General features: G+C 43.8%; 1 protein-coding gene across 4 annotated transcripts in view; it reads right to left on the reverse strand.

Moving 5' to 3' along the window:
- The window catches only part of exd1 (exonuclease 3'-5' domain containing 1), a 54,324-nt gene that overhangs the window by 6,961 nt on the left and 29,378 nt on the right, over positions 1–17,985 (reverse strand). Inside the window, exons 2-11 of one of the 4 annotated variants that reach the window (XM_077240197.1) lie at positions 13,043–13,111; positions 12,866–12,896; positions 12,708–12,763; positions 11,295–11,359; positions 11,000–11,086; positions 10,766–10,858; positions 10,617–10,697; positions 9,458–9,475; positions 5,630–5,773; positions 2,853–3,035 (exon numbers count right to left, since the gene is read on the reverse strand). In XM_077240197.1, the coding sequence (XP_077096312.1) occupies positions 2,853–3,035; positions 5,630–5,773; positions 9,458–9,475; positions 10,617–10,697; positions 10,766–10,858; positions 11,000–11,086; positions 11,295–11,359; positions 12,708–12,763; positions 12,866–12,896; positions 13,043–13,111 (827 nt within the window). Of the gene's footprint in view, positions 1–2,852; positions 3,036–5,629; positions 5,774–9,457; positions 9,476–10,616; positions 10,698–10,765; positions 10,871–10,999; positions 11,087–11,294; positions 11,360–12,707; positions 12,764–12,865; positions 12,897–13,042; positions 13,112–17,985 lie in introns of all 4 variants that reach the window. The other 3 variants (XM_077240196.1, XM_077240198.1, XM_077240200.1) reach the window with 3 other exon arrangements.

Below are 17,985 nucleotides of genomic sequence, written 5' to 3' on the forward strand. Positions count from 1 at the left end.
ACACACTTACTGGAGTTACAATCACCACTGCACACTCAACACACACAGACTTACTGGAGTTACAGTCACCACTGCACACTCAACACACACACTTACTGGAGTTACAATCACCACTGCACACTCAACACACACACTTACTGGAGTTACAATCACCACTGCACACTCAACACACACACTTACTGGAGTTACAGTCACCACTGCACACTCAACACACACACTTACAGGAGCTACTGTCACCACTGCACACTCAACACACACACACTTACAGGAGTCACAATCACCACTGCACACTCAACTCACACACTTACAGGAGCTACAATCACCACTGCACACTCAACACACACACTTACAGGAGCTACAGTCACCACTGCACACTCAACACACACACTTACTGGAGCTACAGTCACCACTGCACACACAACACACACACTTACTGGAGTTACAATCACCACTGCACACTCAACACACACACTTACTGGAGTTACAGTCACCACTGCACACTCAACACACACACTTACAGGAGCTACAGTCACCACTGCACACTCAACACACACACTTACAGGAGTTACAATCACCACTGCACACTCAACTCACACACTTACAGGAGCTACAATCACCACTGCACACTCAACACACACACTTAGAGGAGCTACAGTCACCACTGCACACTCAACACACACACTTACTGGGGTTACAATCACCACTGCACACTCAACACACACACTTACAGGAGCTACAGTCACCACTGCACACTCAACACACACACTTACTGGAGTTACAGTCACCACTGCACACACAACACACACACTTACTGGAGTTACAATCACCACTGCACACTCAACACACACACTTACAGGAGCTACAGTCACCACTGCACACTCAACACACACACTTACTGGAGCTACAGTCACCACTGCACACACAACACACACACTTACTGGAGTTACAATCACCACTGCACACTCAACACACACACTTACTGGAGTTACAGTCACCACTGCACACTCAACACACACACTTACAGGAGCTACAGTCACCACTGCACACTCAACACACACACTTACAGGAGTTACAATCACCACTGCACACTCAACTCACACACTTACAGGAGCTACAATCACCACTGCACACTCAACACACACACTTACAGGAGCTACAGTCACCACTGCACACTCAACACACACACTTACTGGAGCTACAGTCACCACTGCACACACAACACACACACTTACAGGAGTTACAATCACCACTGCACACTCAACTCACACACTTACAGGAACTACAATCACCACTGCACACTCAACACACACACTTACAGGAGCTACAGTCACCACTGCACACTCAACACAAACACTTACTGGAGCTACAGTCACCACTGCACACACAACACACACACTTACAGGAGCTACAGTCACCACTGCACACTCAACACACACACTTACTGGAGTTACAGTCACCACTGCACACTCAACACACACACTTACTGGAGTTACAATCACCACTGCACACTCAACACACACAGACTTACTGGAGTTACAATCACCACTGCACACTCAACACACACATACTTACTGGAGTTACAATCACCACTGCACACTCAACACACACACTTACTGGAGTTACAATCACCACTGCACACTCAACACACACACTTACTGGAGTTACAATCACCTTTGCACACTCAACACACACACTTACTGGAGTTACAGTCACCACTGCACACTCAACACACACACTTACAGGAGCTACAGTCACCACTGCACACTCAACACACACACTTACAGGAGTTACAATCACCACTGCACACTCAACACACACACTTACAGGAGCTACAGTCACCACTGCACACTCAACTCACACACTTACAGGAGCTACAATCACCACTGCACACTCAACACACACACTTACAGGAGCTACAGTCACCACTGCACACTCAACACACACACACTTACTGGAGTTACAGTCACCACTGCACACTCAACACACACACTTACAGGAGCTACAGTCACCACTGCACACTCAACACACACACTTACAGGAGCTACAGTCACCACTGCACACTCAACACACACACTTACTGGAGTTACAATCACCACTGCACACTCAACACACACACTTACTGGAGTTACAATCACCACTGCACACTCAACATACACACTTACTGGAGTTACAATCACCACTGCACACTCAACACACACACTTACTGGAGTTACAATCACCACTGCACACTCAACACACACACTTACTGGAGTTACAATCACCACTGCACACTCAACACACACACACTTACTGGAGTTACAATCACCACTGCACACTCAACACACACACTTACAGGAGCTACAGTCACCACTGCACACTCAACACACACACTTACAGGAGCTACAGTCACCACTGCACACTCAACACACACACTTACTGGAGTTACAATCACCACTGCACACTCAACACACACACTTACTGGAGTTACAATCACCACTGCACACTCAACTCACACACTTACAGGAGTTACAATCACCACTGCACACTCAACTCACACACTTACAGGAGTTACAATCACCACTGCACACTCAACACACACACTTACTGGAGTTACAATCACCACTGCACACTCAACACACACACTTACTGGAGTTACAGTCACCACTGCACACTCAACACACACACTTACAGGAGCTACAGTCACCACTGCACACTCAACACACACACTTACTGGAGTTACAATCACCACTGCACACTCAACACACACACTTACAGGGGTTACAATCACAACTGCACACACAACACACACTTACAGGAGTTACAATCACCACTGCACACTCAACACACTTACAATCATGTGTGTGTGTTCTGACCTGCAGTAAGAGCAGAGGCTGGTGGTGGCCGCTGCTCATGTGTGTGTCCACCAGAAGGGTGTAGTCGGCCATGAGGGCGTCCAGCAGGAGCAGGCGCAGCGGCAGAAGGTGGAGCACAGAAAAGGCCATCGCACTCATCAGCACAGCAGGACACGGGCGCAGGTACCACACCTCAGCACACTCCTGCAGACCAGAGCAATGTTCAGCGCTCTCGCACACACACACACACACACACACACACACACACACACACACACACACACACACACACACACACACACACTCGCGCTCACACACACACACACACACACACACACACACACACACACACACACACACACACACACACACACACACAAAGCAGCAGGAAAATACATCAACACTGAACACAAATCAGCACGGTGACAAGTCTAAAAACAAAGTCAGAACACACCACGACAAGTCATAGAAAACAGAAGAGGTGGTGTATTGGTGAAGGGAACACTTACAGCCGGGGCCTTTCGTTGAGACTCAACAAATGCCAAATGCAAAAATCAGCGTTTGGCGAGTGTATGAAACAGTGTCAGTCGCCAGTAACACTTTTTTGATTTCTAACAAATGCAAAGTTATGATAAGATGACCGGCGCTGTGTAGAGTTGACGGCTCAGTGGTGCTTCATCACAAAGGTTCCAGCCGTTCCAATGTAAATATTCAAGCGCTGGAACACGCGAAAGGGGATTCATTACTCATGCGCGGTGTGAAGCTAACATCCGAAGCTCGCGGCCTAAAGCTGCGCGTCTCAGAGCTGAGCTCTTCATGACACTCACTCAAAATGGTCAAAAAAACATGTCTCAGAGCATCCTAGTAAACCGCCGTCCTAGTGAACGCAAACACAAAACGTGTGATCCGTGCGTGCATTCAGTCTTAAAGTGACAAATAATCCTGCTACTGTCTGCGTTTTTAATGTTAACCAAACAGCAAAAGACAAAGAAAACAAACACTCACTGCTCTTAAACCTTAAAAAGTGTATGAAGACTATGCAGTGATATTTCTTTGATTAGCCTACTTTACTCAGTTTTGGTGCCTGAAAACCATTAGAGCACTGTTTATTTCATTTGTATGTCTTGTATTTTCATTTACTTGTCTTTAAAAATGTAGGGTTTTAAATTTATATTAGTTAAGATAGTAGTTTTAGCTGTGGTATCAAATTGGAATAGACAAATACAGTACGGTACAGTAACGCACACATTTTATTCCTGTTTCGACTGTCCGAAGTTGTGAATGGCACCGCAGGCCGGTGCTGACGGGGGAGCTGCACTCACTGCAGAGCGCTAATTGGTTGACAGAGAATCATCACTTGCGTGTGGGGAATAACATCACCAGACGAGCCGTTTTTCCTTGCAGCCTTGGCTCAAACAAAGGTGGTCTTCTAGCGACAAACAGCCACACGCTGAGGAGCAGGACCAGGGTCTGGTGTGTGTCCTCCGCTGCTGCGGTGTCACTTTCTCCTCCACACGAGAATGACACCGGTCGCTTCTCTCCGCCGTACAACACGCCTGTCCCGTAAGGGTCATGCTGGCGGTGGGAACGAGCCGGATCAGCGTTTACCATCGAGAGTCGCACTGTACCGCTCAGTGGAAACAAGCCTTAAGACACGATATTGTCAATATTGGCAGTTTTTGCTCAAGTTCACCAATGAAAACAGCTGCAAACAAGCCAGAGCAGAACTGCTGAGCATCTCCGAGCAACACGGTTTCGTAACTGAATGAATCTGTGGTTTCTGAACGAATCTGGTGAGCCAATGATTCAATGACTCATTTATAAAAGACAGTAGACACTTCGTTCCTGAAAGAATGTTTGAATGATTGAAACTTGCTCTGCATAGGCAGAAATAACCAGCATCAGAGCTAGCCATGAGCACAGCGGCCGCAGACGCACATCAGAGCTAACCATGAGCACAGCAGCTGCAGCTGCGCATCAGAGCTAGCCATGAGCACAGCGGCCGCAGGCGCGCATCAGAGCTAGCCATGAGCACAGCGGCCGCAGCCGCACATCAGAGCTAGCCATGAGCACAGTGGCCACAGCCACGCATCAAAGCTAACCATGAGCACAGTGGCCACAGCCACGCATCAAAGCTAACCATGAGCACAGCAGCCACATGCGCGCATCAGAGCTAGCCATGAGCACAGCGGCCGCAGCCGCGCATCAGAGCTAGCCATGAGCACAGCGGCCGCAGCTGCGCATCAGAGCTAGCCATGAGCACAGCGGACGCAGGCGCGCATCAGAGCTAGTCATGAGCACAGCGGTCACAGGCGCGCATCAGAGCTAGTCTGCATATACAAGTCATTATTCCAGAACATTCTCAAGAAACGTCATCTTTTTCGTCAACACTAAACCCATTAATACTAACACTTACTATTCTGATATATTTCGATTTCATTTAATTTAAATACCTTCCTACATCAGGGTTGCTGCACATTTTTTTAAGTAAAATTTACAACGTTTTAAAACCTTAAGAAATAAAAATTAATACTGTACCAAAAAAAAAACATGTCTCGATATTTTCAAAGATTTTGTTTATAATTAGATATTTGGCTGAGTGTGTTTTTGTGCTGGTACCATGGCTGGTGTACACAGCGTACTCTGAGAGACATTGTCAGACCTGTGTGTGAGTGTGTGTGTCAGACCTGTGTGTGCTGCTCTCGGGCCCACAGGGGTGAGAGGGCGTGGGCGGGCAGTGTGTGTGTGTGTGTGTGTGTGTGTGTGTGTGTGTGTGTGTGTGTGTGTGTGTGTGAGACCTGTGTGTGCTGCTCTCGGGCCCACAGGGGTGAGAGGGCGTGAGCGGGCAGCTTCAGGTGGAGGTGGAGCAGCTCTGGGAGACGACTGAGCCGGTCCGGCAGAAACCCGCCGGTCTCGGTGTAGAACAGCATGAGGTCCGCCACCTGAGAGACACAACACACCTGAGGGACACTACACACCTGAGGGACACTACCCACCTGAGGGACACTACCCACCTGAGGGACACTACACACCTGAGGGACACTACACACCTGAGGGACACTACACACCTGAGGGACACTACCCACCTGAGGGACACTACCCACCTGAGGGACACTACACTCCTGAGGGACACTACACACCTGAGGCACACTACACACCTGAGGCACACTACACACCTGAGGGACACTACACACCTGAGGCACACTACACACCTGAGGCACACTACACACCTGAGGCACACTGCACACCTGAGGGACACTGCACACCTGAGGGACACTGCACACCTGAGGGACACTGCACACCTGAGGCACACTGCACACCTGAGGCACACTGCACACCTGAGGCACACTACACACCTGAGGCACACTACACACCTGAGGCACACTACACACCTGAGGGACACTACACACCTGAGGCACACTACACACCTGAGGCACACTACACACCTGAGGGACACTACACACCTGAGGCACACTACACACCTGAGGCACACTACACACCTGAGGCACACTGCACACCTGAGGGACACTGCACACCTGAGGGACACTGCACACCTGAGGGACACTGCACACCTGAGGGACACTGCACACCTGAGGCACACTGCACACCTGAGGCACACTGCACACCTGAGGCACACTACACACCTGAGGGACACTACACACCTGAGGGACACTACACACCTGAGGGACACTACACACCTGAGGCACACTACACACCTGAGGGACACTACACACCTGAGGCACACTACACACCTGAGGCACACTAAACACCTGAGGGACACTACACACCTGAGGCACACTACACACCTGAGGGACACTACACACCTGAGGGACACAACACACCTGAGGGACACAGCACACCTGAGGGACACTGCACACCTGAGGGACACTGCACACCTGAGGGACACTGCACACCTGAGGGACACTGCACACCTGAGGCACACACTACACACCTGAGGGACACTACACACCTGAGGGACACTACACACCTGAGGCACACTACACACCTGAGGCACACTACACACCTGAGGCACACTACACACCTGAGGGACACTACACACCTGAGGGACACTACACACCTGAGGGACACTACACACCTGAGGCACACTACACACCTGAGGGACACTACACACCTGAGGGACACTACACACCTGAGGGACACTACACACCTGAGGGACACTACACTGAGGCACACTACACACCTGAGGCACACTACACACCTGAGGGACACTACACACCTGAGGCACACTACACTCCTGAGGCACACTACACACCTGAGGCACACTACACACCTGAGGGACACCACACACCTGAGGGACACCACACACCTGAGGGACACCACACACCTGAGGCACACCACACACCTGAGGGACACCACACACCTGAGGCACACCACACACCTGAGGCACACCACACACCTGAGGCACACTACACACCTGAGGCACACTACACACCTGAGGGACACTGCACACCTGAGGGACACTGCACACCTGAGGGACACTGCACACCTGAGGGACACAACACAACTGAGGGACACTACACACCTGAGGGACACTAAACACCTGAGGGACACTAAACACCTGAGGGACACTACACACCTGAGGCACACTACACACCTGAGGCACACTACACACCTGAGGGACACTACACACCTGAGGCACACTACACACCTGAGGGACACTACACACCTGAGGCACACTACACACCTGAGGCACACTACACACCTGAGGCACACTACACACCTAAGGGACACTACACACCTGAGGCACACTACACACCTGAGGCACACTACACACCTGAGGCACACTACACACCTGAGGGACACCACACACCTGAGGGACACCACACACCTGAGGGACACCACACACCTGAGGCACACCACACACCTGAGGGACACCACACACCTGAGGCACACCACACACCTGAGGCACACTACACACCTGAGGCACACTACACACCTGAGGCACACTACACACCTGAGGGACACTGCACACCTGAGGGACACTGCACACCTGAGGCACACTACACACCTGAGGCACACTACACACCTGAGGCACACTACACACCTGAGGGACACCACACACCTGAGGGACACCACACACCTGAGGGACACCACACACCTGAGGCACACCACACACCTGAGGGACACCACACACCTGAGGCACACCACACACCTGAGGCACACTACACACCTGAGGCACACTACACACCTGAGGCACACTACACACCTGAGGGACACTGCACACCTGAGGGACACTGCACACCTGAGGAACACTGCACACCTGAGGGACACTACACACCTGAGGGACACTACACACCTGAGGGACACTACACACCTGAGGGACACTACACACCTGAGGAACACTGCACACCTGAGGAACACTGCACAACTGAGGGACACTACACACCTGAGGAACACTGCACACCTGAGGGACACTGCACACCTGAGGAACACTGCACAACTGAGGGACACTACACACCTGAGGGACACTAAACACCTGAGGGACACTAAACACCTGAGGGACACTAAACACCTGAGGGACACTACACACCTGAGGCACACTACACACCTGAGGGACACTACACACCTGAGGGACACTACACACCTGAGGCACACTACACACCTGAGGCACACTACACACCTGAGGGACACTACACACCTGAGGCACACTACACACCTGAGGCACACTACACACCTGAGGCACACTACACACCTAAGGGACACTACACACCTAAGGGACACTACACACCTGAGGGACACTACACACCTGAGGAACACTGCACACCTGAGGAACACTGCACACCTGAGGGACACTGCACACCTGAGGAACACTGCACAACTGAGGGACACTACACACCTGAGGGACACTAAACACCTGAGGGACACTAAACACCTGAGGGACACTAAACACCTGAGGGACACTACACACCTGAGGCACACTACACACCTGAGGGACACTACACACCTGAGGGACACTACACACCTGAGGCACACTACACACCTGAGGGACACTACACACCTGAGGCACACTACACACCTGAGGCACACTACACACCTGAGGCACACTACACACCTAAGGGACACTACACACCTAAGGGACACTACACACCTGAGGGACACTACACTGAGGCACACTACACACTTGAGGGACACTACACACCTGAGGCACACTACACACCTGAGGCACACCACACACCTGAGGGACACCACACACCTGAGGGACACCACACACCTGAGGCACACCACACACCTGAGGCACACTACACACCTGAGGCACACTACACACCTGAGGCACACTACACACCTGAGGGACACAACACACCTGAGGGACACTACACACCTGAGGGACACTGCACACCTAGGGACACTGCACACCTGAGGGACACAACACACCTGAGGCACACTACACACCTGAGGGACACTACACACCTGAGGGACACTACACACCTGAGGGACACTACACACCTGAGGGACACTACACACCTGAGGCACACTACACACCTGAGGGACACTACACACCTGAGGCACACTACACACCTGAGGCACACTACACACCTGAGGGACACAACACACCTGAGGGACACTACACACCTGAGGGACACTGCACACCTAGGGACACTGCACACCTGAGGGACACAACACACCTGAAGGACACAACACACCTGAGGGACACAACACACCTGAGGGACACAACACACCTGAGGGACACTACAACCCCAGAACCTGCGCAGAGTTCACTGTATAATCCCAGTCTGAGGAAGGTAGTGAACATGCGTCTCCTCCCCAAAATAACCATATATGAGCTGTCAACACCTCGTTCTACTATCCTCATCTGCATATCTACGTGATACGATGGTTAATGGTACGAGACATTAGGAGAATATGAAAAACGGATGTGCGTCACATTACATTGATAAAAATGATTTAGTAGCCGATCCTTTTTCCATTTTTGAAGAAATAAATCAAATAGTATAAAACATATTTCAGAGGTTTTTCTAAATCTTTTCCACTGGCCAAATATAATTTTTCATTGCTTTATATTTTTAATGGAAACAGAAAGGCGTTATTGTACATTATTTGCGTGTAAATATTTCATCAGACCACGAGGAAATATTCCTCAGTTCTGATATTATCATGCGCTAAGCAAACATTAAAACACAGCATGCCTCAGGAAAAGTGTTCAACAGCAGCACATTCACTACTAATATTACTATTTATTAGAACATAAAAAAATCTTTGGTAACTTCTCTGTAATTATGTATTTCGTGCTTGTGCTTAACTCCATTAATAAGAATAGCACATTTAATCTAATTGTCTATATCAGATGTAAAATTAGTTTAAATAATCAGTTTAAATACTTAATTTATGCATTTAAACTGTTATTGTGAACATGCACTGTATTTATGATTAGGACTCATAATGAATATTGAAGTGGTTTTCCTTCACCAGTCCCTCAGATCTGCATCGGTGGCGTTACACTGCTCGTCTCCAGAAAGATCAGAGTAACACAGATGCACATTCTCCCGTCAGGTGTGTTTATACATCACAGCTCATGCGTGAGAAAAATGCGTACACCTCTCATGGCCTGTTGTGTGCAACGGTTATAAATGAGAGAACACACACACTTCAACAATTAGTCTCATCTCTGATGAAGTTTGCATCATTGATTCTGTTATTTTTCTGTTCGTCACTGTGAAGCTGCTGTGAAACGATCGGTCTCCCAGTAATCTTCCTCCGCTGGTTCAGGTGTGTACGTGACCCCTGACCCCGTGACCTGTGACCCACCTGCGTGTCGAAGACATTGGTGAGGTTGACGTTGAACTGGGCTCTCAGGCACCGGGCCACACAGCGGCAGTCGTGAACCACCTGAGGAGGCAGAGGAGTCAGCACACACACACACACACACACTCGCTGAGAGCACAACATCAGCTGACCTTCAGAATGTGGGGATTCTCCAGAATCATGGACAGCCCGTTTTTAATCGCTTGTCCTCCAAGCAGGAGTATATCGAACAGGTACACGACTCTCTTCGTGGCGACCTATATCAGAGCAGTCCTTTACACACACACACACACACACACACACACACACACACACACACACACACACACACACACACACACACACACACACACACACCCCAACAGAAGACGAGGTGTTCCTGTCACCTGTAACCAGCACAGCCTCTCCTGATCAGTCTGCCCGAACACATCCGCACCGAGGCCGATCACTCTCTGCTCTTTAATGTGCATGACCTGAAATACACCATCATCATCCTCATCACAGACTGCAGAAGAGAGATGTTCACTCACTTTAGCTGGAAAAAACATTTTTCAAGAACCACTATAAAACCAAACCAATCTCTGTTACCTTAAATTATACGTTTATCTCTGTAAAGATCCTTTGAAACAATCTACATTGTTAAAAGCGCTATATAAATGAGGATGACTTGACTTGACTCACTGCAGGCCCGAACTTCTCATGCAGCTCATCGATCACCACATAGTTCACGTCGTGCTCATCACCATCTAAGGGGAAAACAGGGAAAATCCAGAGGCTGAAGGGAAACTCTATTTTGGATCCACATTATTTTGCTATGTGGACGTACTTTCTGTGAATGTGCGAGACTGGATTATTTATCTGCTATGAGGACTTAACAAGATGAACAACAGTGCAGGAAACCAATGATTTGTCCCAAAAGAATGATTAATTCTCAATTTAGGGTTTGTTATTCGTATGGTCTGATGCGCATGAGGGAGCGCTGTGATTGGATGATGCGCATGAGGGAGCGCTGGATGATGACCATGAGGGAGCGCTGTGATTGGATGACCATGAGGGAGCGCTGTGATTGCATGATGACCATGAGGGAGAGCTGTGATTGGATGATGACCATGAGGGAGCACTGTGATTGGATGATGACCATGAGGGAGCGCTGTGATTGGATGACCATAAGGGAGCGCTGGATGATGACCATGAGGGAGCGCTGTGATTGGATGACCATGAGGGAGCGCTGTGATTGGATGATGACCATGAGGGAGCGCTGTGATTGGATGATGACCATGAGGGAGCGCTGTGATTGGATGATGACCATGAGGGAGTGCTGTGATTGGATGATGACCATGAGAGAGCGCTGTGATTGGATGATGATTTGATTACGTAATGTGTGTCGCATCGCAGAGTTCTGCAAGACCAGCATTAGTGGTTAAAGTATATAAATGTTTATTTAGTTATAAATGTGCGCTGGTTTGTCTAGATCAGACTCTTATTCCTCGGCTGGATCGTGTCGAGACTTTGAAGCTGCACTGAAACTCACATTTGGACCTTCGACCCGTTGGACTCCATTGAAGTCACTATATGGAGAAAATCCTGGAGTGTTTTCCTCAAAAACCTTCATTTCTTTTCCACTGAAGAAAGAAACACATGAACATCTTGGATGTCGTGGGTAAATTATCAGGACTTTTTCATTCTGAAGTGAACCAATACTTTAAACGTCATCAGGTGGACAGGTAAACTCAGTCCGCGTTTACAACAGCGTTATGCTTATAATCCTGCTATTATACACTAGTCTAATGCAAACTTTCTGGGAAAATGTGTTTAGATAACTGAAAGAGTTGTTGAAGCTCAGTGATGATGACCTTGAAGTCATGTGACCGTGGTGTAGTTTGATTATACGCTTAGCTTTTTACTTCTGGGAGCTGCATTTGGGCTTCAAAAGTCATAAAAGTTGTGTTCATCTTGGATAATTATCTTGATGGCCTGAACCTACAAGTATAATAAACTTTAGTTGATCACAGAGCTTGTTTTCATCGATAATCCTGCCGGTTGGCCTGCAAAATGACGTGTGAGATCAACAGAAACATGAAAACATTTATTTACCCATGAAGATCTTCCTCCTGAAAGAGTGGAACTCTGACTTCTGCTCTTCATTAACACTGAAAACACAGCAAATAAATGAACATTCATGACCTATACTGATTCTATAAAACAAAATAAAGCAATAAAACATTAAATTAGTAATTTATTAAGAAACTCACTGGTCTTCGTTCACAGAACTGATGAAATCCACTTTCCAAAAAAGCAAGATAATAATTAGCTTGTCATCAATAAAAATGGCACTAATGTAATTAGTTGTTTCACCTGCTAAAATAGTTTAATAACAAGCTTCACGTCGGATTACTGAAACATGATTATGAGATTATAAATATAATTACCTTTCACAATCTCGTGTCCGAAAATCAGTTTGAGGCCTGGAAACTTCCGTCCGCTTTTCACCTCAGAAACTGCAGGAATAAACACACTTTAACTATAATAACTCTATAAACTGCTGTTATTCACCTCAGAAACTACAGGAATAAACACACTTTAACTATAATAACTCTATAAACTGCTGTTATTCACCTCAGAAACTACAGGAATAAACACACTTTAACTATAATAACTCTATAAACTGCTGTTATTCACCTCAGAAACTGCAGGAATAAACACACTTTAACTATAATAACTCTATAAACTGCTGTTATTCACCTCAGAAACTACAGGAATAAACACACTTTAACTATAATAACTCTATAAACTGCTGTTATTCACCTCAGAAACTGCAGGAATAAACACACTTTAACTATAAGAACTCTATAAACTACTGTTATTCACCTCAGAAACTACAGGAATAAACACACTTTAACTATAAGAACTCTATAAACTACTGTTATTCACCTCAGAAACTACAGGAATAAACACACTTTAACTATAATAACTCTATAAACTGCTGTTATTCACCTCAGAAACTACAGGAATAAACACACTTTAACTATAATAACTCTATAAACTGCTGTTATTCACCTCAGAAACTGCAGGAATAAACACACTTATAATAACTCTATAAACTGCTGTTATTCACCTCAGAAACTACAGGAATAAACACACTTTAACTATAATAACTCTATAAACTGCTGTTATTCACCTCAGAAACTACAGGAATAAACAAACTTTAACTATAATAACTCTATAAACTGCTGTTATTCACCTCAGAAACTACAGGAATAAACACACTTTAACTATAATAACTCTATAAACTGCTGTTATTCACCTCAGAAACTGCAGGAATAAACACACTTTAACTATAATAACTCTATAAACTGCTGTTATTCACCTCAGAAACTGCAGGAATAAACACACTTTAACTATAATAACTCTATAAACTGCTGTTATTCACCTCAGAAACTACAGGATTAAACACACTTTAACTATAATAACTCTATAAACTGCTGTTATTCACCTCAGAAACTGCAGGAATAAACACACTTTAACTATAATAACTCTATAAACTGCTGTTATTCACCTCAGAAACTACAGGATTAAACACACTTTAACTATAATAACTCTATAAACTGCTGTTATTCACCTCAGAAACTAAAGGAATAAACACACTTTAACTATAATAACTCTATAAACTGCTGTTATTCACCTCAGAAACTACAGGATTAAACACACTTTAACTATAAGAACTCTATAAACTGCTGTTATTCACCTCAGAAACTAAAGGAATAAACACACTTTAACTATAATAACTCTATAAACTGCTGTTATTCACCTCAGAAACTGCAGGAATAAACACACTTATAATAACTCTATAAACTGCTGTTATTCACCTCAGAAACTACAGGAATAAACACACTTTAACTATAATAACTCTATAAACTGCTGTTATTCACCTCAGAAACTAAAGGAATAAACACACTTTAACTATAATAACTCTATAAACTGCTGTTATTCACCTCAGAAACTGCAGGAATAAACACACTTTAACTATAATAACTCTATAAACTGCTGTTATTCACCTCAGAAACTAAAGGAATAAACACACTTTAACTATAATAACTCTATAAACTGCTGTTATTCACCTCAGAAACTAAAGGAATAAACACACTTTAACTATAATAACTCTATAAACTGCTGTTATTCACCTCAGAAACTAAAGGAATAAACACACTTTAACTATAATAACTCTATAAACTGCTGTTATTCACCTCAGAAACTACAGGAATAAACACACTTTAACTATAATAACTCTATAAACTGCTGTTATTCACCTCAGAAACTGCAGGAATAAACACACTTTAACTATAATAACTCTATAAACTGCTGTTATTCACCTCAGAAACTACAGGAATAAACACACTTTAACTATAATAACTCTATAAACTGCTGTTATTCACCTCAGAAACTGCAGGAATAAACACACTTATAATAACTCTATAAACTGCTGTTATTCACCTCAGAAACTACAGGAATAAACACACTTTAACTATAATAACTCTATAAACTGCTGTTATTCACCTCAGAAACTACAGGAATAAACACACTTTAACTATAATAACTCTATAAACTGCTGTTATTCACCTCAGAAACTGCAGGAATAAACACACTTTAACTATAATAACTCTATAAACTGCTGTTATTCACCTCAGAAACTGCAGGAATAAACACACTTTAACTATAATAACTCTATAAACTGCTGTTATTCACCTCAGAAACTGCAGGATTAAACACACTTTAACTATAATAACTCTATAAACTGCTGTTATTCACCTCAGAAACTACAGGAATAAACACACTTTAACTATAATAACTCTATAAACTACTGTTATTCACCTCAGAAACTGCAGGAATAAACACACTTTAACTATAATAACTCTATAAACTGCTGTTATTCACCTCAGAAACTACAGGAATAAACACACTTTAACTATAATAACTCTATAAACTGCTGTTATTCACCTCAGAAACTACAGGAATAAACACACTTTAACTATAATAACTCTATAAACTGCTGTTATTCACCTCAGAAACTACAGGAATAAACACACTTTAACTATAAGAACTCTATAAACTGCTGTTATTCACCTCAGAAACTACAGGAATAAACACACTTTAACTATAATAACTCTATAAACTGCTGTTATTCACCTCAGAAACTGCAGGATTAAACACACTTTAACTATAATAACTCTATAAACTGCTGTTATTCACCTCAGAAACTACAGGAATAAACACACTTTAACTATAATAACTCTATAAACTGCTGTTATTCACCTCAGAAACTGCAGGAATAAACACACTTATAATAACTCTATAAACTGCTGTTATTCACCTCAGAAACTGCAGGATTAAACACACTTTAACTATAATAACTCTATAAACTGCTGTTATTCACCTCAGAAACTACAGGAATAAACACACTTTAACTATAATAACTCTATAAACTGCTGTTATTCACCTCAGAAACTACAGGATTAAACACACTTTAACTATAATAACTCTATAAACTGCTGTTATTCACCTCAGAAACTGCAGGAATAAACACACTTTAACTATAATAACTCTATAAACTGCTGTTATTCACCTCAGAAACTGCAGGATTAAACACACTTTAACTATAATAACTCTATAAACTGCTGTTATTCACCTCAGAAACTACAGGAATAAACACACTTTAACTATAATAACTCTATAAACTGCTGTTATTCACCTCAGAAACTGCAGGATTAAACACACTTTAACTATAATAACTCTATAAACTGCTGTTATTCACCTCAGAAACTACAGGAATAAACACACTTATAATAACTCTATAAACTACTGTTATTCACCTCAGAAACTGCAGGAATAAACACACTTTAACTATAATAACTCTATAAACTGCTGTTATTCACCTCAGAAACTACAGGAATAAACACACTTTAACTATAATAACTCTATAAACTGCTGTTATTCACCTCAGAAACTACAGGAATAAACACACTTTAACTATAATAACTCTATAAACTGCTGTTATTCACCTCAGAAACTGCAGGAATAAACACACTTTAACTATAAGAACTCTATAAACTGCTGTTATTCACCTCAGAAACTGCAGGAATAAACACACTTTAACTATAATAACTCTATAAACTGCTGTTATTCACCTCAGAAACTACAGGAATAAACACACTTTAACTATAATAACTCTATAAACTGCTGTTATTCACCTCAGAAACTACAGGAATAAACACACTTTAACTATAATAACTCTATAAACTGCTGTTATTCACCTCAGAAACTACAGGATTAAACACACTTTAACTATAATAACTCTATAAACTGCTGTTATTCACCTCAGAAACTGCAGGAATAAACACACTTTAACTATAATAACTCTATAAACTGCTGTTATTCACCTCAGAAACTACAGGATTAAACACACTTTAACTATAATAACTCTATAAACTGCTGTTATTCACCTCAGAAACTACAGGAATAAACACACTTTAACTATAATAACTCTATAAACTGCTGTTATTCACCTCAGAAACTACAGGATTAAACACACTTTAACTATAATAACTCTATAAACTGCTGTTATTCACCTCAGAAACTGCAGGAATAAACACACTTTAACTATAATAACTCTATAAACTGCTGTTATTCACCTCAGAAACTGCAGGAATAAACACACTTATAAAAACTCTATAAACTGCTGTTATTCACCTCAGAAACTACAGGAATAAACACACTTTAACTATAATAACTCTATAAACTGCTGTTATTCACCTCAGAAACTGCAGGAATAAACACACTTTAACTATAATAACTCTATAAACTGCTGTTATTCACCTCAGAAACTACAGGAATAAACACACTTTAACTATAATAACTCTATAAACTGCTGTTATTCACCTCAGAAACTAAAGGAATAAACACACTTTAACTATAATAACTCTATAAACTGCTGTTATTCACCTCAGAAACTGCAGGAATAAACACACTTTAACTATAATAACTCTATAAACTGCTGTTATTCACCTCAGAAACTAAAGGAATAAACACACTTTAACTATAATAACTCTATAAACTGCTGTTATTCACCTCAGAAACTGCAGGAATAAACACACTTTAACTATAATAACTCTATAAACTGCTGTTATTCACCTCAGAAACTACAGGAATAAACACACTTTAACTATAATAACTCTATAAACTGCTGTTATTCACCTCAGAAACTAAAGGAATAAACACACTTTAACTATAATAACTCTATAAACTGCTGTTATTCACCTCAGAAACTGCAGGAATAAACACACTTTAACTATAATAACTCTATAAACTGCTGTTATTC

The sequence above is a fragment of the Siphateles boraxobius genome, unplaced genomic scaffold (assembly GCF_051911475.1).
Source record: "Siphateles boraxobius isolate OS27281-9 unplaced genomic scaffold, OSU_SipBor_1 22, whole genome shotgun sequence".
NCBI classification, from domain to species: Eukaryota; Metazoa; Chordata; class Actinopteri; order Cypriniformes; family Leuciscidae; genus Siphateles; species Siphateles boraxobius.